At 35.3% G+C, this 25514-nt stretch overlaps 1 protein-coding gene across 1 annotated transcript; it reads right to left on the bottom strand.

Annotated features, from left to right (window-relative positions):
* Nucleotides 1-581: 581 nt before the first annotated feature.
* Nucleotides 582-3437, bottom strand: LOC149207256 (putative disease resistance protein At1g61300). The gene has a single exon (XM_089397981.1). It carries the CDS (start codon nucleotides 3435-3437, stop codon nucleotides 582-584), a length of 2856 nt encoding a protein of 951 aa, XP_089254107.1.
* Between the last annotated feature and the right edge of the window lie 22077 nt (nucleotides 3438-25514).

The raw sequence follows: 25514 nt of genomic DNA on the forward strand, positions 1-25514 counted from the left end.
AATCAAAAGGTTGTTACCATATGTAATAACTATACTCAAAGCTGTCACGATATGTAATAATTATACCATTCTATAAGAGATCAAAAAGCTGTTACAATACCCATGACAGATATAAAATACATCAGAGTTGTTACACACATAACAACCACTTTGTCAAATGTGTTACTAGCTACAGGTTAAAGCACTGACAACATGTAGCTTTGAGCACCACCTGAAAGAAAACAACCGCAAATGCTGAAGACTGAAGATTTCTGTTCTAGGAGGGTTAATGTTAACAAAATCATTCAACATCACGTCCACAGAATCTAAATTAATGTCTACAATTAACCAAACACTAAGATATAGGAAAGCCCCCACAATAATGGGGAAAGAGAGCCACAGAGATGAGTAAGTGGGCAAAGGAAAGAAGGACAAAGAGATCCTAAACCTGGTTATTAAAAATAGAGCCAAAGAACAGGGTAAAAGGTGTTAGATCTTTGCTGTTGTGTTGGACTGGCACGATCTAGCACGTACCGAAAATTTGAAGTGGTGGCAACACCGATCCCGGACTCTGTTCCTTTGTCTTCTGCGTTGAATCAAGTCTATGCCAAAGGGAACCACCCCCGCCTTGATCCTGTCCTCCTTATCGATGCTGTAAACTTGTCTCTTGCTAACTTGAGGTTGTTGTCATTCTCCATATTCTTCTCAATGGATATTACAAAATTATCTATTGTCAATTTGATCCTGCGGTCATGAAAAATTTTCCAAATACGATCACGCTCGTCGCCTTCAAACCAGAAGCCGTCCTCCCATTCTGGGCAGCACTCCACCCCTATTTCTTCAAGACTAGTCATATGCTGTAGTGCTTCGGGCATTTGTTTCAGCAGGTTGCAGTTCTTCAGTCGCAAATGCTTCAACATGGGCATTGCCCCATTCTCAAGCGAGGGGAAACTTTCCAAAGAGCTAAAGTCTTCTATGATGAGAGTTTCGAGTTTGGAAAACGCCATACGTTCTCCAAAACCCCTTGGAAAGTGACTGCACTTATTGTTACGTGACAAGCGTAGCATCTCCAGATTTGGAATAATTTGTAAGCCTTCATACTCTGTGCTAGAGCTGTCGTCTAGTTCTAACAGTAGAAACACGAGGTTCTCAAGTTGAAACACCCATTTTGGCACTGCGCATTTGCGAAGACGAATGATTTCAAGGCGTTTCATTGATTCCATGTCCTCTGGAAGGTGGAGAAGGTGGGAGGAACTCATATTTTTGATGGAGAGTCTCCGCATCTTTGTCATGCCCACAAGTGTCCCCTTGAGTTCACCCTGTGATGATGATTGAGCATCTAATGTAAGTGACAGGTGTTGCAGACGGGTCAATCCTTTAAGATCCGTCCATTGCAAAGCCGCATCAACTGCTTTTAATTGATCCCCTTTGAATAGTACTGGAGCGCCTTTCAACGTCCTTAAGTGGACGAGCTTAGATATTCCGGCGGGCAATGACTTCAAATTTGTGCAGCCCTTCACATTGAGATACACTATATATCTGTGGGCTTCAACCCCCAAATGCATGCTAGACAGCTGTTGACAAAAGCTAACATCAAGAAATTGGAGACGCTTCAGACCACCCAAGCTGTTGGGCAGCTTTTTGATGTTTGTTTTGGATAAATTTAGGAACTTCAAATGTTTTAAGTTCCCAACAGACGTGGGCAATGACTGGATGGAAGTCTGACTTAGATCTAACACAGTCAAATATTTCAGTTTATCACAAAAACTTTCAGGAATTGATTCCAGTTTGATGTTATCGCATAGGAATAGACTGCGGAGTCCTGTACATGAAGGGACGGCCTCATTGATTGTTGATAGATTATTTTTAATTAAGGAAATTCTACGGATACCCTGACACTCATCAACGGGTAGTTCATTCAATTCGAGTCCGGGCTTTAAGAAACTTTTAGTTTCCTTGTGGGATTCGACGAGGGCTAATTCATGCAATAAATCATGCAATTTACAAGATTTTACCCGCCTATCCCGACCATCCTGTGATCTCTCTATCACACATCGACCAATAAGTTGGTCTACATAAGAGCGTGCTACCTCATAGATAGCGTCTCGTGATTCATGGCCAGAAGTAGAAACAAGTCCTTCGGCAATCCAGAGATGTGCTACGTATTCAGATCTTATTTCACTATTTGGAGGAAAGGAACAACAGTAAAGAAAACAAGCTTTGAGAGGATCAGGCAATGCCTCGTAACTTAACCTGAGAGAGGGCATAACACCCTCGGTGATACTCTCTGCTTCATTTAGACGACCCAAGATCGATTCCCATTCATTAGGAAGCCTTCTAACGCTTGCCATGGAGGCTCCTATTGTTTTGATAGCCAAAGGCAGCCCAGAACATTTCTGTACAATACGGCGGGCGGTGCTGGTCAACAAAGGCATTGGCTGCTCTGAGGACGTAAAATTAGAATGAATACAGAACAATCTCCAGCTGTCATCCTCCGACAAAAATTTCATATGATGAATTGAACTAGTCTGCGCCATAGCCTCCGCAATTTTGTTATCACGGGTGGTAACAACGACCTTAGTTTTGCTGTCGGGTGGAAACTGCAACCCCATCTTTTCCCAAGCCTTTTTGTCCCACACGTCATCTAAAACAAATAAACAACGTCTTGGTTCTAGATGTTTGTTCTTTCCTTCAAAATATTTGTTAATTCTGTCCTGAATTCCCTTTACACCCCCTTCTTTTTCCTCGGACACTTTTATCTGTCTGCACGTCGACAGCAGCAGCTCTTCAACGTCAAGTTTGGGTGATACTGAAAGCCACACAAATTGGTCGAAACTGTCTCGGACCTTTTGGTTGTTGAATACCTCTTGCACCAGAAGGGTTTTGCCCTGTCCTCCCATACCCACAATAGCAATCACTTTGAATCCATTTTCCAATATCCACCGACTGACCTTTTCAGTATCTTCCTTTAATCCCACCGCTTGAAATTGAGATAGAAGAGCACAGGATTTTCTTCTTTTATCTTCTTCTGAAGATTCAATATATGCATTGAGTGCTTGAACACCAACAGTAGCATTGAGGGAGGTCAGATATTTGAGATATTTAGCACCCGTGTGTATCTTTGTGATTCTTTCCTTCAGTTTCCTAATGCTCCGGCCCATTCGATAGCGGAAAATTATGTTGATGAAAATAAGCTTTCCCTGCTCGCATTCCTCCACTATGTCGACAGCATCAGTGAGAAAATCCTCAAGTCTGTTAAGCCAATTGGTCACTGAACTAGAATTGGAGCTTCGGGTTGCTCTCGCATCCATCAACAGGCATTTGATGGAATTAACCTCATCACAAATGAATTCAAAATCTTCTTTGAATCTAGTAACTAACCATACCTCATTGACAAGCTTTTCAGTGAACATAGATGACAATTTGTCTGCAAGCTCCTTAACAATAACTTCCTCCATCTTTGCTCCTCCGATTGCAATGCAGCTACACAGAATCAAGCACGCAGTCACGTCACCTCCTCAATCTCGGCTACAATATCGTTAATGAGCAATCGTTAACTGTCCTGCATCGACAATAAGGCAATGGTATAAAAGCAAAGCGCAAAGCGTTTGTGTATTTAACTTTTTCTTTTCCTTTAGCTATTCCCGATGCCAAGACTGATTAAAATGATTTCTTTCGTTTAGGGTACGCTAACAAAGCTAGCCTGGCCTGTTCTTTATGGTCAAGGAAACCTGGAAAGCTAAAAAGGGTAAGGTGCATTTCTTTTTTGATTCCTGAGAAATTGTGTCGACTTTCGACTCTTTGGAATTGAGCTTGGCATAAATTAACGCTCCTCTCTTTCATCGCAAAGTGCTGGGAAGGGGAAGGAATGTAACCTTCCCTTTTGGGTGTTGGAAACTCGTTATTTACGTTGTTAGGTTTAAGGGGCTTTTAATCAAATAAGAAACATGAAAATTTATGTCCGATAACATTGTTTATTATTTAAAGTTAAATTTATTTTAATAATTTATAAACCTGTTTTTCAAAATTCATCGTAATTTAAATGAAGAGAATAAGTTATATATTTTTTTATAATTTATAAAAGATATGTTTTTTTTAAATGGTTAAAATTTGTTTGAAAGTCAGTTTAATTGGTGGTTGAAATTTGTGTAAATTGAGAAATCTAAGGTTCAAATTTTTCTAATTGCAATTTTACTTATAGAGATAAAAACGGATTATAAATTCGAGTAGTAAATATATGAAAATATGTGTCAAATAAACTGCTAAATTCCTCTAGAAAAATAAATTACAATTTTAATAAATATAAAATATTTTATTGAAAATAATAAAAAGTAATTAATTATATATATATAACCTTAAACTAAAGAAGTATGGATTTTTAGTTAATTAAAATTAATTTTATTTTTTATTCCAAAATTCAAAATAATTTTAATATAATTAATATTTAAAAAAATATATATTTAATATTTTTATTATAAATGTTAAAATTATATTTTTATTTTAATAGTATTTTTAAAATAGTTAACATGTTTTGTGCTGAATGATATGTTTTTTTCTTTTTAAATAATTTATAGTTTTTTATTTTTAAATCGAATGATATTTTTGTTTAACAATTTATAGTTTTAATTTTAAATTAAATATTTTTTTTACTGTACCTTAATTTTATATTAAAAAAGTTATAGTGTTTTAAAACAATGCGAAATTTTCAATTATTATTTAATTTATGAAAAAATTATTTTAAATATGATTTTTTTAAATAGTGAGAAAATTGATTATAATTTATTGTCAAATAATTAGTGGAGATCATTAGTAGTAGTGTTAATGTAAGTTAACTCATCACTGTTATTAAAAAATTATGAATCTTTGAATTGTCTAACTGGTAGTCCATAAGAGAACAGGTATTGACTAGTGCCAGATATCTTTATGGCTTGGGTCATTAACTTATTTTTTTACACCCATTAAATTTATATACCCATTTACCTTTCTTTTCATATTTTCTAATAAAACTTAATATTAAAGAGTAGCATTAACCCATTTTTAGCTGTAGAGATTTATTATTTTATTCTATCATGTGTTTTTTTTATTAAAATCTGTGTATAATGTTTTGGGTGACAACTCAATTGGTGATCAAAGTAATGTGAGTTCAGAGAAAACTGAGAAATCCAAAGTTTAAAAAAAAAAACAAGTGTACACTGTAAAATTTTTAACCTATTTTTAACTATAAAAATTATTATTTTATTCTACCATGTGTCTTTTATCAAAAGCTATGTATAATATTTTAAGTAACAGCTCAATTAGCAATTAAAATAATGTAAATTCAGGGAAAACTGAAAAATCCAAGATTAGACTCTAGATTCACGGCTCATATGAACTATTGACTTCCTACGGAAAAAAAACTATTGTGTTCCTGTGAAAAAATCATGGGTATAAGAGACAAGCGGCACCAATCCATCTTCTTTGGGCATAACAAAATTCATTATCTTCTTTTTCTCGAGGGTTTTATAATTATAAAATAAAAATGCCAGGTATAAGAGAAAAGCCGTTGGGCATAAAAAGTTCATTATCTTCTTCTTCTTTGGGCATAGAGATACCTCTATAGATGCTTTCCGTGTGATTTAATTTAAGGGATTAATGTTAAATCATTCTAGAAAATCTTAAGTAAATTATTGTTTATTCATTATCCGTGGAATAAGATTTCTTCGGGAGAGAAAAGTGTTATTACATCATTATCCGTGGAATAAGATTTCTTGCAAGAGCGTGTTTTACTTTAATTAAATAATAATAAAAGCTGGAATTAATAAAGACTCACATTAAATCATGTTACTCCGTAAAACACCTGGAAGTCAAAGGTGATTTTGATGGTACATATTTACTGTTCTTAACATATGCTGTAGATTCTTTCCGCGTGATTTAATTTAAAAGATTAATGTTAAATCAAAAGTGGTAGTATATTATTGTTTATTCGTGGAATGAAAGTGAAAAGTTTTATCACATCATTATCCGTGGAATAATATTTCTACTTGCTGGTGTTAGTGATTATGATACTATGATGCATAATTATGACACTTAGTAAGTAGTTAGAATTAATTTCTCCAAACATTCTTTTTTAATTACAATTATCAAAATTTAAACTAAGATGTCTATTGGTCTGAGTCTTAATTAGGCCTATAATTTAAAAAAGTTGACATCAACTGTCTTTTCTTTTTCTCTTTTTCCAATTCCTGTAACTTATGAATTGCTTTAACTTTTTTCTTTTTGTTGTGGGTTATAATTTCAGATTCTTGATTTTTTGATGCAGCTCTTCCATTGTTCCAAGCTATCCATGTATGTCCTCGATTTCTTCAAAAACAGTCTTGTATGTGGACTATTGCCACATGCCATCTTCTTTTGTGTGCATTTCATAATCAATATTTCGCTGCATCATAAGTATATAATAAAAAATTATCTCTTCAGGACTCCAATGGATGCAAATTTCATTAATGTTTTCATCATCCTTATTGTCTTCAACATTCATTTCTGCAACTTCTATGCAGACTTTATCAAGACATGGTGTTCCAAGTCATGCTTCAAGGAACCTTAATTCTTCTTCCAAATTTATTACTTTTTTTTGGTTGCTACTAACATCTGCACATTCAAAATCAAAGTCAACATTAAAAACATTTGCAAAACTACATCGGTTTTGTTCTTTCTACTCTACAATGATAGATTTCCTCTCTTGCGCTTCCTTCTCTGCCTCTGTGGCTTCCACTTCTTCACTAACTTGTGTTGTTGCAACCCAATTGTCTTCCAGTTGGTTTTTAGAGTTGAGTATGCTTCTCTCACTGAATAATATCATGTCGATATGATGTTTTTGTTGCATCATCTACGACCATTCATCATTAGCCAACTGGTCTCCATCAAACTTAACATCAACAAATTGAATTGTTGGATTCACCATAACATTGGTTGCTCCAATGACAACTTCATTACTATCAACAAGCATTGTTGTTGGCTTTACCAAATCGTCATCCAATTGTGGATGTGCACAATGGGATTCAGGAGCATTTGTGTGCTCTTTCTCTGCTTCTTTTGCATTTTTTTCACAATCATCATCCACTTGTGGATGAGCACAACAAGATTCACCAAATTCTTCATCTTCAACTAGATTACTCCTTGTTACACCAAAATTCCTTTCAAGGGTATCCCAGACCTCCTTAGCTGTCTTTGTATCTAAAATTAGGGATAAAATGTTGTCATCTACAAATTATTTTATGCATTTCAATGTGCAGGCGTTCTTTTTCCTTTTGGCCGCCATCTCTTTCAAATAAGAATCAAACATCTGTTGTTGTTGCTTTGACTTTCTTAGTCTCTTGGATTTTCCCATTTGTGGAGTTCTAGCTAACTGTGGCTCAACAAGCAAATCGACCTGTAGATATAGTTGTTGCTTTTGACTATGCTTCGTCTTTTCGTTCCTTGGAATATTATGAATACATCATATGAGGTCGCCTTGACTTTTCATGTTGTTTTGTTGTTGACTTTGGCATTGCACTTTTCGATACATGCACATGCGACTTCACCCAAAAAAATTCAGTTTTGTAAGTTTGTTGCATTCATCACACATTCTCTCTTTGTCGGAGTGTGATGAACCAGAAAAATGATTTTATACTTGGTTCCACCATTCGCCTTCAATTTTCTTTAGCTATGGAGTCAGAGCACTTTCTCTATGCATGTTGAGTGGCTTCAAATGACACACTACGACTAGGACAAGTCGTGCTTCATAAAATCTAACTTTCACTCTGGATCCGTCAACAATTTGTTTTGCCCTGGCTTCTTGGCTTTCCTTTACTGGTTATGCAGTAACTGTTTTCTTGACAGGAGCATCTTCTTCATAGTTGGCTTCTTCCCCTCCTCGACTTCTTGATATTTGTTGCTCTCAAGGAATCTTACGTAGACTAAACTCTGATACCATGTTAAACAAATGAAAAACATGGAGCAGAAGTCACAATTCTCATTACTCAATAATATTTAAATAGATTACATAGGAGACATCTCCAATAAATGACTAAAATAGAACTCAACTAAAATGGACTAAATAGTAACTGACACTTAGATGGACAATTATGACACCTAGCAAGTGATTGGAATTAATTTATCCAAAAGTAAGAGCATGATTTTCTTTTTTCCTTCCAAATGATCGATATTAAATAATCATAAAAACTCACATTAATAAAGACTCACATTAAACCATATTATTCTATACCAATATTTTTTTCCTATAACTCTTTGAAGTCAAAGGTGATTTTGATTGTACATATTTACTGTTCTTAATATATGGTGTATAATCTTCTCTAGTTTAGTATGGAAGAAATGTTGTAATGTGTTGTTATGTTATCTAAAATAAAAAAACAAATCCTAAGTTAAAATAAAAACAACTTCAAACTTCTTATTATTATTATTAATTTTTGGTGGGTAGCTAAGCTAGATTTGAACGGTTAAATAATAAGAATTAAAATTCTATGTATTTGTTATTGTTGTTGTTATTATTATTATTTGTTGGGTAGTTAAGGTAAAGTTGACTTGGTTAAGATACTGGCAGTATTTGAACTTTGCATTTATGACAAACCATGGTATTCATGTGGAATATAACCTATAGTAAAGGGGGAAATTAGAACAACCTACATCCGTCTTAACTCCAGATATATCAAGCATCTAGTGGGATCAAATCTCTTTTGTACTAAAAAAGGATATCTGTACCTTGAGAAGTTTGATCCCTCTTGACGCTTGATAGATTTTGAGTTAAGATGTATCTATGCTGGTTTAGTATAAATGATGTGTAATTTAATATAAGGTTTATAAATTAAAGTGATGTATAATTTAATATAAGGTTTATAAATTAAAGTGATGTATAATTTAACATGATAATATAATTTTAATAGTTATTGATTTAAATTTATATAATTTTTAGATTTTAGATGGTAAAAAGGGTTAATTTTTTCATGTAAACATTTATAAGATTCTATATCCCAAATTTTTCGAGCGTTATCATTGATGAAATTCCTTGAGTTAAAAATAAGTTTTTTTTTGGAGTGCAAACATTTGAGCAAATATTTACATCTCAAAATATTTGACATAGATTTGAAATTTCTCTTCTTGACCCATCACATCAAATTTTTTATGCTTATAAAATTTTGATGTCATGGACTTAAAAAAAATATTCAAAGCAATTCAAATCATGAAAGCCTCAACTCTGAAGCACATGATAAATCTAGTAATTAAGATGAATCTACATTGTTTGCGACCAAACATTAATACATGAAGACATAGGATTCAAATTCAGTTTCGAAAACATCCTCAATAGTTAATAAATATTCCATATTTCTACATAGGTGTTTTTATTAGTATATATTCCTTAATTAATGTTTTGGCTTCATTATTTTTTCTGAATCATATATTGTGATGAATTAACTCTTTGTAAGTTATCTAATTCATAATATAGTTTTCTTCGTTAATACATCCGTTAATGCGATTCATTATCATTGTGTCTCATAACATGCTTTTTCACTACCTTGTTTTTTTATCACTTTTAACATTAAAAAATGCATGATTATGTTTTGTTAAATATTTTTATCGATACACAAATAAAATACTAAATAGAATATGAAATAAAAAGAAACATTATCATTTGTTTCTAAAATAAATGTATGAAAAAAAGAAATTATAGTTGTGTACTGAAATCAATGTATCATAAGGAGGAACGAATTATTTTTTCAACGAAATCAATGTTTATAAGGAAATCAAGAAGTTGAAGTTTAAATTGAGACACCACAAGAAAGGTCATATTATTTTTGATGTTTAAATTGATATAATTTAAAAATGAAAATAATCAATTTATATTAAAATAAATGCATCTAAACATGGCATTAACCAACATGAGGTTGGAAATAATATATTATAAGAAATGTCACTTAAATATGGAATTAAGGAATATGTTGTTGAAAATAATCCATTATAAGAAAGATCTGATTTAATATTCAAGTTAATATAAATAATAGTTATAAATTTATATTCACAAATATTTTAGAAACACCTTATAAGGAAATTAAAGGTATTAATTTTCACATTCATTGAAGTTATCCCTGGTAGAATCATTAATAGTGTCTATTGTGTTTAATCTAATCTAGGGAGAATTGAACAATTCATTCATTTGAACATAAGTAACCATACGCCTAACATTATTTACAATAACTAGTTGGGATAATCTCTTTGGATTTAAACACACACACCCAAAATAATAATAATAATAATAATGGAAAATGAAACATGGAGGATGAAAACATTTTCTCTTACACACAATACAGTTATCTTGGTCCCTAAATCAATGGTGTACATGTGTACATGATGAATAGTTAAAATAAAAATGAATTAGTATGTAAAATGACACAACAAATGACAATAAAAGAATAAATCATACACTATACAAGGAAAAGCACAAAGAAATTGGGAGTTGTGATCCCATATGAGCATAAAGAGTTAGGTATTTGGGATCATAAAAATACTATTATTTTATTAGTACCTTGATTTCTTTAATTTGGGCCTCATTAATGTTTTGAATTGGATTATTATATTATTTTTCATCTATCTCAATTTTTTTAGAGTGGAAAAATGACAGGAAGAAACTTGAAAGAGATATTTGATTAGTGGGACCCATTTTGGATAATTAGGGTTTGAAATCTTATAGATCCATTTTGAGGTTATATTGATATTTTTTGGGGAATACAATTTTCTCTTAAGTTCCAAACCATATGAAATTATTCTTCATGCAAATACCTTATCAACAATGTAGGAATTGCATTAATCGGAGCTTGCATGTAAAATTCATGCCTCCTACAATATAATCTATCATGATTGACCACCATGGTTCAAGGGGATGCCATGTCAATTGCCATTACTCATGCCAAAAGAGATAGTCACTACAAAAGTTGAATTGATTCCATTAAAAAATACTCTAACAAAATTTTAGGTGGAAAACTTCTACTTCCTTTCCCTCCCTTGACCATTAATGATATACAATACATGAAGACAATCCTCCAATAAAAAACACGAGAAGTTGGCAATGTCACATATTAAATGTTTATTTTCTTCCTATGATTACAAGAATTTTCTTAAATTCAACCCTCATTGTCACACTAAGGTCATTATATTCTAGTCCCGCCTTTGAGGATGCATCAACTACTAAGTTGTGCGATATTAATGTTAAGGAGTTGCATTTACGTTTGTTGAAGCCTAACTCCATCAATGAAATAGTCTCCAAAGATGAATGAAAGCAACACCTATTCACACTCAAATATGGAAACATTTAAATACATAGAGCACTTCGAAGTCATCATCATGAAATTAGAGAATTTAGATTTTAAAGCTAGCAACATGTTTTACTTGAAATTTTTTGGTACGTCTTAAGTTATTTTTACATGAAAACAACAAATTCCACCTAAACTCCACTGAGAGATATAAAGTTTTTCATTCCCTCTAATATTTTAGTAATTTTCAATGTTGTGTAAACCAACTTGTATTTTATAGATTCTAGTAAATTATTTATTTAACATCCTAAATTTTCATGCTCCATTTCTTATTAGTCCCTACCATCTGGCAATGGCCAGGGACTATAGGAATCGATATCGCGATGTTAAGCATTAATTGAGCTACTTGTTGACCTGCTTGTTAGCTTTCCTCATCACTTATAATCAAAGTTTTTAATCGCATATGGTTTCACCGTGTTATTTGGCCTCTTCCCGAGGCCGACAGAGATGAACCATATATTATTTGGTTTTTAAAAGTGTTGTATTAATGGTATAAGTTCACAGCCTAAACTAATACTAACATTAGTCTCTAGTGTTAAATGCTATGTTATAGGTTATACTTGTTTGAGTAATTGGCTATGCCATATAACTTGGCTCTGCCACCTGCACACCATGCATTACTTTGTCTTATAACTTCCACCTACACACCATGCATTGCCACCTATGGTTCCATCGCCACCTGTAGTTCCAGTTTAACCTAGCTTCCACCTGCACTTTTCCTATTCATGTTCACTTTTCCTGTTCCTGTTTAGGTGTTCAGGTGGATAGGCTTCGGGCGGCTTCTTCAGGTGCCCAGGCTTCAGGCAATTGAATCAATTGAATCAGGAACTCTGGTCATGGGAAGCTGGAGCTTGCCCAAGCTTCAGGTAGGCTTAGGTAATTGAATTAGGAGCTCTGGTCATGGAACGGTCATGGGAAGCTAGAGCTTGAATTGGCGTGGCTAGCACATAGGGCCTGTTCCCCTTCTAGTTATCTGCACTTTTGCATTTGTTCTGCAGTTTTGCAGTCCCAGTTGGTGAGGTGCAGACTTACAATCTGCAGTCCCAGAATAGAAGAAGTACAAAAGAATCTTGAGCGCGTGAGGGAATTTTGATTACCAAATCAAATCTCAATCTGCCCTGCGCTCGGCGATCCCACAAGAAAACATACTCATTCTTGTTTATTATTTTGGTAGTAGCTGGATTGAAGCTAGTTTAGAAACATAATAGAATAAGTACAAAAGGTAGTTTCGAAATAAAGAATATAATTACCTCAACATCTGGTTGTTCTAAGGAGCTGGACTGGTTATCATGATGGTAGTCTTCGCATCCGCCTTGAATTTCTATAGAAGAACAAGTTGACTGGCCAGCTAACAAAAATTGTTCTCAGAAGTTGGATGTATTACCGCATCCCGAAGGTTTAGAACCACTTTTCATAGGTCAGTGGAATCTTTATGCTCAAAATCCTGATTAACTCAGTATTATTCTTTTGCTATTCTGAGTTCTCTTCTAGGTTATGTTACTGTTCTTCCCTTATTCATCAATACCAATTTGTGTTCTTGCTTGTAAGCTTTATTCTTATCAATGGATTCCTAAATTTCTTGCAAAAATCAGTGGATTCTGATTTTTTTGCAAAAATCTCTGCTTTTTCAGAGTTTATCAGGTTGCTAGGTTGCCATGCTCCCAGCCGGACATTACTGTTCCAGGAGTCAACATATTGGTCGGGTCCTTCGCGTGACTATATGGAGCGTCTCAGCTATCAAATTTTCTCTCGTGACGATATCTAATTCCCGCGAACACACAAATTGCACTACAATGAGAGACACGAGTAAGTAGTTAGGTAGGTCACATAGAGCCGCTAAAATAACACATATTTGATTACCTATATTCCCCACACATAGCAATTTATATTATCTAAGTTATTTTTACTTTGGCCTCCGTAAAACAGAATGGCTAATGTAGTTGCACGCCCGCAGCATACCTGCTTTTCTTTACCGCCCACATACACGCTTTCGGTTCCATCCGTGCCCACATCTACAAGAAAAAGGAAAGAAAGGAGACGTTCCCACCTAACAATGCTCTACGGAATTTTTCCCCTTGTGTTGCAGATATTTTATTCCCTTGTGTTACATATCTGCAACCAACTGCAACTCTCACAAAGCCTACAATCCCTTGTGTTACATATTTGCAATGAGCTGCAACACTCAGAAAACCTGTAATGAACAACCAGCCAAAAACAGGGATACTCAACATTCATTCCAAATCATGTTCCCAAAATGCACAAAGCACCCCAAAAAATACCAAATACACCATATTACTGCTATGTATCCTCCTTCCGGAGGCCTCACCTCCAGGGTCCGCTTTGATTGCTAATTGCTTCCCTTTTGAACTAATTGAAGAAAAACGTCCAAGCGAATACCAATGAGACCTAAAGGCTTTTTACACAGAAGCCTTGAATTCAAAACAGAACAAGCAGCGGACATGGTCGCGGATGAGATAGGACCGACCTGTCTGCAACCTCTCTAGGCTACTGCACTACGAGTCGTAGGTGCGAATGCTTTGATTCGATTGGGCTCTCGCCTCCCTGCTCGGTGATGGTCAAATTGTTGGTGCCAAAGAAAATGTTAACTGCAGGTGCCAAAGCATTGTTTCCCTCCTGCATGGGCATTTGAATGCATATTGACTACGTGTCTAAGCCATATATGACATTTGTTGAAGGCATATAAACACATATCTAAAGGCATGGTAAGAACAATTTGTTGAAGGCATATAAACACATATGTTTTATTTATATGGTAGAGTTGCACGAGACATATTACATACACGTGTATTAATTGGCTTGACTGCGATTATTAGAATAACCGGACACATACCGTTCCTGAAATGGATACAAACGTCTAATGTGAATAAAAAAGGTATAGCTCTTCTTCCAGGTGTTCCATAAACTACACGTCAGATTTATCAGTAAGGCATGCTAATAGTTAATTAACTACGACAATATTTCTCACATGGCGTTACAGTAATTAACGATAATAGTGCTTAGGTTCTTATATTCTGCGAGAAAAAAAAACATGTTAGGTTATTTCCTAGATTTTAACAGAGTTTGTTGTTACTTGGAGCTAGCTTATTATATTCTGCGAGAAAAAAAAACATGTTGTTACTTGGAGCTAGCTTCTTATATTCTACTAGAAAAAAAACATGAAACTCACAACAGAAAGGTAATTTCCGAGATTTTAACAGAGTTTGTTGTTCCTTGGAGCTAGCTTCTTATATTCTAGGAGAAAATAAACATGAAACTGTGTAATGACAATGCTAGACATGGTTACTATCAGTAACAGAGATAACTTATGATCACCTGCGAATCTTAGGACACACAAAAACTTATTCAGTATATGCTATTAACTTGCCCTCACAAAAAATCTGATGTGATTCATATGTGGGCCAATGTCGAATATTTCTGAAAAATATAGGATACAAGGTTCAAACTATTTCATGTCACATAGAGCAATGTGAATGGTGCACGGGCATTCAGATACAACATTCATCTGTGTTCCATAATACTTCTTAGTATGCACTAATATGGGCATTTGGAGACCTAACAGGCTTTCTGTAAGGTTGGTTTGTCTCTGCCCGTAGCGTTCTTACTGGTTGGCTAGGATCCCCCGCAGAGAGAGTCGTAGTCGTAGTCGTTTGTTGAATGCTCGGAGCTTATCTCTATCTCTGCACATGGACAAAATTTCTCTGGTTCGAATGTAGCAGGACGCCTCATAACAAACGCACCAAGCAAGCTCGTTGCTATACTATTAACTAGGGAGCTAGCAACCAGCATCTTAGAGGATCCATGTAGCAGCTTGCAACTCAACGTGCCTATCTAATATTTTTTTCACACTAATTTTGTTTATTATATAATCTTCAGATGTTATTGTATATTACATTGATTATGATGTGCAGGGGTGTTATGAACCTTTAGTTAAGCTAGAACCTGAGGTTGCACTTTCTGTTCAGCCAGAACATAATTCTTTGCCATATCGACATCCTCATCATAAAGAGCGAAGGAATTTGTCCATGAATTGACATTCTTGTAAAGATGGCAGTGCTTATTGCAGATCTTCGCAGCAGAGGCTTGAAAGACAAAACTTTGGACTAGTGGCTAACTACCAGGGTTGAGAAAGATGCGAGCACTGTGAATGTGCTATTGTTGATAAGTGTTCAGCTGAGTAACCCACTGTCCACTCCGCTCCGCTCACCTCCCTGCTCAAGGCAGGGACTCGCTGCCATGCAACCTCCCTTGTTTAAATGGATTTTTTTTCACATTCCATGCAATTCCCTGAACATTCTTTTAATAGTTCCATGTTATTTAGATAGGTAATATTACACACATTAAATCTTTGCATACACATTTTATTTAATAAACATGCTTTTAGTACTTCTACAGTATTTTCTAACTATTTATATGATCATTTGTCATATTTTAATAAACATGCTTTTAGTACTTCTACATTATTTTCTAACTATTTGTTTGATCGTTTGTCATATTTTATTTATTATAGCATCACTTATTTTCAATACCTACATTTCTTTACTAATATTGTCTTATTATCTATTCTTTACAACAATTCAACAAACAAAAAAAATCCAACATTTTCTATATTTTCATTTTTCTTTTAAATTCCAATATTTTCTATTTTTCATTTTTAGGATGTGAATTTTTTTACCTATGTTTATTTTAATCCACTTTTATTCTTATACTACTACTTTTACTTGTTTTTAAAACATATATATATATATGGGAATTAACATTATCAATTTAATTTTATATAAGATTTTATTTTTTAAACATATATATGGGAATTAACATTACCAATTTAAGTTTATATAAAATTTCAAGTTAATAAAATATTTAAAAATAGAAATGTTAAATATATGAGTATAGATTTTAGACATTTCACATTAAAAATTTATTTATTTTACACATTTCAATAAATGTTTTTAATTTTATGTACCCATTTATTTATTGTTTTTCTCATGTTTGATGTTACCATAAAGAACATCTAATTATCATTTCTATGTCTGTACTATTTAACATCTTTATTATTACTTGTGTCATATATGGGATTAGTCAGTCTTTCTAAACTACCAATAGATATTCCTTTCCCCAATGAAAAAGATCATGTCGATATCTACTTAAGAGCAAACAAATATTGCATAAATGTACACTACTTTCATATATATTACAGAAATTAATAGTCCATCACGAAGAAAAAGAGATAATCCTAGTGTGCCACTAGAACTACCCAAGCATGTAATCCACTTTTACAAACCATGGTTTTCTGCACAAAATTTAGAAATATTGTAGCCCTCTAAACCAAGTGAAGCTAGCATTTAACATGTTCATATCAACCATCTTTCATCATCAAACTACCATATTACTTTTCAAATAACCTCTCTAACAAACAACCAAATTAGTTCCCCTCAACTACTCCCAATGGATCATTATTTCAATATAGGTGGCATATTCACGAATTATGTACATGGATAGATATGCTCCTTTAGAACCATATATTCATAATATATAAATAGCCACATTTAATGCTTTACTTTTTCTTCATTAATGGAATCCATACTTGCAATATAAGCATTTTAAAATAAAAATAAAAATGGGTACCACAACTCCCTTTGGATCAACATGAATCCTCACAACAAATTCCATGTCCTAATATTCCTTACAAAGTTTGAAGAAATGCTTATAGAAAAACTCTACCCTATTTTGTAGGTCACCCATGCATGTGGCAGAAAATATAAATATAGTATTGTTATGACAAAGCCTCCCTAAGACATTTCTTCAAGCATCAAGTAGGTGCCTCTACATATATAGGACTTGGATAGTTTTGTCATCCCATGCAAGATATTTGAAAAATGATCTTATGATTGTGTTATTAGTAAATCCCATGTTATAGTTCCTTGAAGTAAAAGTTAAAATATTACCCATATTCTAAGGATGTCCACTTTGATAAAACCAAACTTATGGATATACCAACACTTGCTAGTAATGTTTCCCATTTTCTTTCTCATTCAAACTTTTTTATAGTAGATTCCTCTTGAAACTCTATAGATATGTTTTCATTTCTACAAAAACCACCAAAATTTTGGCCTACATCTAAATTTGAGAGCCTACTTTGACTTTGCATGATGTTGTCACAAGTATTAAGAGTCGTCAAATGTGTATTCTCTAAGTGTTTTGGTCTCGTTTGTAAGAAAATAAAAGTGTTGTCTTTTAGCTAAGGCAGGTGTCGCACATCATACAAGTGTGGTTTTGATGTGTTTCAAGGGATGATATTTGTGTTAATGAGTTGTACATACCATGTAAACATCTATCACACTCATTTCCAAAGTTTCAAGCATTGTCGCACAAGTGTCATTACGATCGTCACAAAGTGTATCTTTAGTGTCACACTTGTTGTCAACCATAATAGAGTTGTTGCATTGAAGAATGCATGTTATTCATGTGTTATGAGTGCTCCTCATTATGTCATCAAGTATTCTAAGTGTGTGATCATGTTCAAGTCTTGATTTTGTTTAGCCTCATCTCATTGATACAACACTTAGTCAAAAAACTGGAAAACTCCCTGACTGAGACACTCAGCCTCATTTAGTCCTCCTGGAGCACGCACTACACGGTCTCAACCCTCAAACAACAACCTTGTCTCTTAACATTGCACAATTCAGATTCTCTTCCTAACAGAAATATGCACTGCACAATCCTAGTGTTCAAGCCCAACCCCTGAGCTCCATAACTACACAATCTTTCACTCTAGTTAGCCCTAAATTTTGAATTATGCAATCTTCAATCCTCAAGCCTCATACTTGAGCTCCTGAATTGCATAATTACACAATCACCTGACCTCCTGTCATTTCATAACTATGGAGTGGGAAGACTCGGTTCTCAATCCCTCATCTTGGCCCCTTGAACCCCTCAATTGTGTAGTTGTCAAGCCCAGTCCATCTTGAGCTATGAATTACATAGTCTTAAGGCTTAGTCCTGACCCTTGACTACCTGAGTTGCACAATTGCGTAGTCCTTGAGTCTATCTCTCATCCTTCCACCCAATTTTAGCTCAATGAGTGTATCATGATGTTGCATATTATACTAGGGGTTTATTCGACTGATGTCATCTTATCATGAGTGAATTGCAATCGCATGTATTATATCATGCTATGACTGGATGATGATGAAGGAGATGGATAAGGAGGCCATGCTAGAAGACACCTCTGTACTTGTAAGTACAAGATGATCAATCAAGATGAAGGAAAGGGACATCAGATTGTGACAACATTTTGATATCCAAATAACACTAAATACTCCTCATCTCTAAGACATATAGAGGTGGAAGAAGAGACGATGATGTATCTTCAAGAAAGCACAAAGTAAGAAACAATAAAGAATGACTTGACATTTCCATTTCATCAGTGTCATGTCATGTCATGTCATGAGTCATCATGTGCTACATCATTTTTGGATTATGTAAATTCTTAGTGGAAAATGTATTGTAAAGTGGAAGTCCAAAGGACATGTACAGAATGTAAAGAATCATGTAAGAGTTGAAAAGTCCTAGGGAAGTCAAACAATCACGAGGGTAGTCCAAGAGTCATAAGGAATGTGAAGGATCACCCCATTTGTTATATATACACCCTCATTGTACAAGCAAAGGAATTTTCACCTTGGCTTCTCCCTTAAGGCATTAGAGAGACAAAGTTAGTACTTTTGGGGAGCAAGTAGTGGCTTCAATGCTCCACTATTGGAGCAAGTGATGTTCATTGTATACATGCATCTTGGGAGTCTTAATTAATATTTGAAGCCTTATGGCCAACACATTTTCATTCATAGATTATGAGTATTTATAAGACTATTCTATAAATGTTTATGATTCATGTTTACTTTCAATTGTACTAAAGAAGTTGACCTATTTCGATTATTTTAGTTCTTATCATATTGAGAATGTATTGTAGTGGTTGTAATGAATGTCACATCTTTGTGGACTATTTCGCTGAATATTAGATGAATCTTTCATGTTTGTGTGTGTCTCTGGTAGGGTGGTACTATTACCTCTCTTTTACAGGCTCACATCCTCTCCCCTTTGTAGTAAAAGAACCTTTATGTACTTGTAACTGAACATTCACCAAGCACACTTACTTGATTTTCAAAGGCACATACGTGATTCTCTCTCTTGCTGATGGCTAAATCCAAGGTAAATCTTTTAGTAGACGACAATTGGTCTATATTCTAGATAGGGCTCCTACACCAAATGGTGTGAGATCTAGTTGTGACCGCATATCGGGGAGACCCCTTTGAATGTTGTTAGGTCCAACACTGTCAACATTTTTGATGCTAGAAGGAGGGAAGCTAGCTTTTTATGGCTAATAACTCCACACATCTAGATCATTCTTCTTCTAGACAAGGTAATAAAATTCCTAGCACCTCTCTGAATCATATTCTTGAAACAAGAGGATCTTCTCAGCCGGGCCTCGAACAAACTTGCGAATTTACCTATGAGTAGATCTGGGCAATTCAACCTATAACCAATCAGTTTGCGAAGGCTATTGGATTGATTCCTAGAGTATTAAATCTTCCTCATTTTCTAGAGAGAAAAGAAAAACATCCTACTAGCATAGTGGCTACTCTTGAAGAGTTAGAAGAATCTACAGACTACACATAACACCCAGAAGAACTTCCACCCTACAATGAAGGATACAAGGAAAACGTTATGATTTTAGACGATATTTACCATGCAATAGGTGGTCACCGAGAGGATTCTTTAGATTCTGAAGAGGAGGAGGAGCACAAAGACGCGAACAGGGTAGACCAAGATGTAGATTGAATGACTGAGGGCCCACTCACTCTTTTGGTTATTTCACAGAAGATGCCAAGGCACCCTAAAAAGTTGTTAACGAAATATGAGCCTGAAAAGTTGATCAAAGAGGAAGACCATTTGGATAACTTCTACTTACACCTGCAGATGCTTGAGGTACATTATGACGATGTTTCATGTATACTCTTTCCTTGTACCTTGGATGGTAGAGAAACTGTTTGGTATCATAGTCTTCTAGTAATTTCAATTCAAAATTGGAAGGGGATTAAAAGGTTGTTCCTTGAAAATTTTGTTGATGATAAAATTGCAACCATTTTATTAGGGATTTAGGGAATTTTAAGATTCGAAAAAAGAGAAAGTTAAGGATTTAAATCAGAGGTTCAATCGGATATTGAAAAAATTCCCCTGGGATAGGAAACCTCACAACACAATCACAATTGATTACTACACTTTTGCCTTGTCGTCAAGCATTTTGCAATTTGTAAAGAGAGTTATGAAAGACACTTTGGTGTAGAATTTTGAGGAAGTCATCACAGTTGAAAATGAATTGCATGTGATTGGAGTCATTGTCGATGATGAACCATCTAAATACTCCAAGGAGACTGGAAAAAGGTCTCAGGCCCCTTCAAACAAGACCAAGGATAAAGAAGCTACTGATCTTGAAAGCTTGACCCAGACCATCAAGTCTCCGTCCAATGAGTTGGCAGAGTTGAAATAAAGGGAAAGCAAGACCAATGTCACGAGCAAGCCCCCCAAGTTCAACTTCCTAAGAAGGAATAATAAAAACAACAATAGTAACTAACCAACTAAGTGTAACAACCCTCATCAAAATTCCATGTAAATTTTAATAAAGGCAAGTATAAGACCAAGGTCATAGGACACGTATTCCAAGCTGAATGGTGGGAAAAATATCCTAGGGGGTGTTCATTTCAGTTATTATGACTAAAGGAAATTGGCAAAGAATTTGGAAAGGAAAATTGTCATTTTTGCAATTTATTTATGAAAATAATGGAAATATGAGAAAAGGAAGGTGAAGAGTCATAGGTTGGATGTGACGAGGAAAATGAAGGAAAATAGAGGAAATTGAAGAAAACAGTGGCCTCACTGATAAAAAGGCTTATGAGGATCAATTCATAGAATTTTTTTCTGTTCAATTTTGGAGGTCTCCCTCTCTTCTCTCTCTCTCACTCTTGGACACTTAGATTTTTCTTGGAGCACTTGAGCTTTGGATCAAGAAGAGAAAAGAAGGCAAGGGAAAGAAAGGATCAAGCAAGGAAGAGTATGATCAAGTAGCTACAATGGGATTATTTGCAGGTATCGATTTTAATGTGTGATTTCCTTGATAGATTTGGCATGCATGGTTATACATGTGTGTTCTTAGTTCTCTTGTTGTCATGGGCATGGTTTTTTCCAGGTGTGATAGTGTTTTTCAGCCTACCCATGCCATTTCCAAACAAGCATGGTGTAATGGGTTATTTTGTATGTGGTTGAGATGGATTTTCAGATGGAATCAAAGCTGAGTGGGGTGGTCCCAAGCCTAGGAATCCCGGGATGGGATACACAGTAAACCTTGAATGTGAACACCTCAATTGAGCCTAGGAATCCCTTGACTAGTGAATGGCAGGATACATGGTAAAGCTCAGTGGTGAGTACCCTTGATTAGGCCTAGGAATCATGGGATGGTATACATGGTAAAGCCTAGAGGGTGGAGACTAGATAGGACTAGGAATCCCTAGACCGATAATGGCAAGATACATGATAAAGCTGAGAGGTTGGGACAGAAAAGTCCCTCACGATGTAGGTGGAGAGATTCGATGGAATCCATGCTTGTTTATGGCCTAGCGATTCATTGGGGATTGCGGTAAAGAATGGTGTTGTATGTTTAATGTTTATGACCTAGTGATTCGGTGGGGATTGTAGTAAAGCCTGGTTTTATTTTAGAGGGTGAGGTGGTGTAACCTTGGAAAGCCCCAGTTTATTTTTGTTATAATTCCCACATTCATGCTTGGAATATGGCATGGAGGTGATTGGCTGAAAGAAACATTTGGTTCAACCAATCTATGGTCGAGTGGTATGTGGAAGTCCCAAACCTGGTTGGCCTAATAATTAATTAATAAGAACTATTTCTCCTTTTTTATGACAAAATGTATGGTTCATATGAGGCATTTATGGTTGATGTATCCTTGTTATTTCTGTTGGTTATATGCTGGTTATGAGCATGTTTTATGACAATGATGATGTACGGATCTCATCATGTTTTTATTTGTAAATTAATGTATAGTGAGAATATGACTTAATAGATGATAATGCAGCTAATGTGATAAGGCATCAATGCTTCATAGTGATTCTCGGATAGGTATGAGACCCCTATGCTCATATATATTGTTAAGACCTTTATATTACATGCGCACAATGTATTCGACGAAATGTCTCTCATGGTTAGGCTTGGTTAGGTCAAGTCCTTGATCAAGTTTTGTGTTAGAGGTTTTTTATTGGTATAATTTGTTGCCTTGGAAAGTGTCATCAAATTTCAGGTAGTGGCTTGGAAACTAGCCATGAAAAGTGATTTAAATATCACAGTCTCTATCACAGAACTAGGTGAAAAAGACTACAATATCTCCCTTGTAGGCATTGTGGGAGCGTCTAGAGGGTCCCAGTTGCATGCATGCCCATGTCATGGGATCGACTAGGGGTTGAATTCATTGAAAGGCTTGGTTAACTCAAGGGTTGGGCACCTGGAGTGGTAGATTAGCTCTTGGTGGTCTTGTAGCACCTGAGGGAGGTTTGTAAGGTGTTAGTTCCATCGATTCATCACATGTTTACCTTGGTGGACTGGTTAGCTTGCATAAATGTGGGAGGAGGGTGTTATAGATTGGTATTAGAGTGTGGTTCAACACTTGGACTGGATGGGCGGAACTTGTTTGTCATGCATGCATGAAGGATGTATATGTGCTTGTTTTGTATGCATGGTAGTAGTCATTGTTAAAGTTGTGTTTCCATGTAGGAGTTGATGATGTTGTTGTTGGGATGCATTAGTCATGAATGAATGTAGGTTGGATATGAATTTGTTATGCATGTCAATGTCTATATGTTGTTATGCATGTATTGTTGTGGTTATGGTTATGCATGTGTGGTAGGTCAGACATGCATCATGAGGTTATTATATGAAATTAGGTCATCATGATGTTATTGGTATGTTATGATTCTAATGTGTTGGTTGAGATAGAGCAGGAGATGTAGACGATTAGAACGAGGTTGTAGCACTAGACTTCGGGGTAAGAGCAGATCGTCATATAGGTTTGTATGTTAGGAATGCATGTATGTGGTTAGTGGTTTTTATAAGAATCAGGGTTACTTTTATACTTGTCATTCTATTTTTTTTTGGTTGCATGCATGGTAGATGTTAGTTGATTAGTGTAGTCATATGCACATGTGCTGGATAGTCATGCATGGTAGTAACTTCTTGTTGTTTTATGTTGGTTAACTTTATGATTATGTTATATGTTGTTGATGAGTATGCTATATGTTAAATTGTTGTTGTTATATGTTAGTTAACTTGGTGATTATGGTTATTGCATTTAATATCTTGATGTTATATGTATTGTTTTAACCTCCATTGGCCTATGCAGATCATTATGATTATGACATGTAGGTGTGAGTTGACCTATTTGTGATATTGTGTTGGGCTAATCTAGAATGACTGTGCATATGTGATTGTCATGCATGAATGATCCGAAATGGATACTAAATTAAGGAGAAAAGGTATTAGAGACTTATGTGTAGGAATGCCTATATTATTTAGTGCAATGGATCGAAAAGATTGCGAATATCATAGACAATGAATAGTTATAAAACATAATACACACACATCAACATAGTCAAAATAATGAAGGAGTTCACCAGACCCCCCTGGCTACATCTCCTGGTCCAGCTTTTAGTGTCGACCTTTATATTATGTCTTCAAGAACATAGTTTACAGGTGTGAGCTCAATTAGAGCCATAACACAACAACAATGATATTACACAGGGATTTCACTCAAAAAACTTGAGTCTAAAGAGTGCACAGACTCTCCCTCTTAGTGCCTCTGATCAACTATTCGTAGCTGTGTGTTTTCTCTGACTCTCTGTCTCCCCTCTGTCTTTGAACTCCGACTTGTCTCTGTTCTATTATGGGATGAATTTTGAAGCCTATCGGCCCTATCTGTTCACCTTCCCTCTTCGAGCTCTCTATCTTCCTCTTCTATCCGTTCACCTTCCTTTCAGCGTTGGACATGTCTTGTTAAGACAAAACGCTTAAAACATAAGAACTCCTTTGTATTTTGATTTTATAACGAAAATACACCAAAACACAGAAAAACCCGACAAAACACCGCATATCGGATTTCAAATTTTATAGTGTTGTATCTATAATCCTCTCAGGTCCGTGTTTTATCGTTGTTCCAAGCCTACCATTCATCTGCCTTCAATCAGATGGTTCGCATCCAACCTGATCATTCAACTGGCTTGTGCCTTCCTCACCATCCGATTCATGATTGCTAATCCAACAGTTGAAGGCCATTTTGGGTGGCCCACTTGCACGGAGATTACCTGCCGAAAAATAAATTTTCTCTCTCCTGCAGCGTGCTACGTGTCAGCCAATGTATTGAATCGGGCAGAGCCTCTCCAATACCACTTACCGCCTGAAGCCCGTTCGAAATACCGCTTACCACGGAACTCAAATCCTTTGCTGTTTTATTTCATAACTCCTTTGAGTCCACCTGTGTGAAGTCCTCCCTTTAGGAATCTGTGATGCAATATCTGCCGTTGATCTCTTTTGTCCATCCGACGGCTACGATGGAAGCGCTCGTCACAAGTCTTTAAGTTATGGGTCCTGATTCTTCTCCCTTGGTTCATTGCGATGTGATAAAGCGGTCATCGCATATCACTTAAGCCTGCCATCATGTGTTAAGTCCTCCCTTTGGTTCCATGCAATGCGATATTGGTAGTTGATCTGGACCGTTGATTTGCACGCTCGATCAATGGTTCACGTTGTTTCACTTGTATCGCTATCGCATTTTTCTTAAGGCTAAGTCCTGTTAACACTGCTTGGCTTTCTCCGATGTGATATCAATGCTTTATTGCTGTGATTTAACCCCGATGCTATTTTCTGTGGTTTTAACATATTTGAAGACTTTTAAAAGGGTTGTTTAAGATCCATTTTGGATCATGCCTTCCCACTGAAAAGATTTTGGACCACCAAAAGTTGGTTTTAGGCATCGATCAAGTGAGGATACAGTTCCCTCACTTGTCCAATTTCTATCCATTGTGCCTTGCTTGCATTTGAACCTTTGAGTCCTACCCTTAGGTACTCAACAT

Source organism: Pinus tabuliformis, chromosome 1_2, assembly GCF_031772625.1.
Source record: "Pinus tabuliformis cultivar Carrire ecotype Pingquan chromosome 1_2, CPIR1, whole genome shotgun sequence".
In the NCBI taxonomy this organism is placed as follows: domain Eukaryota; kingdom Viridiplantae; phylum Streptophyta; class Pinopsida; order Pinales; family Pinaceae; genus Pinus; species Pinus tabuliformis.

Bases quoted from the DNA above. Each gene is read 5' to 3' on its own strand.
- LOC149207256 (XM_089397981.1), bottom strand. From the start codon at position 3,437: ATGGAGGAAGTTATTGTTAAGGAGCTTGCAGACAAATTGTCATCTATG.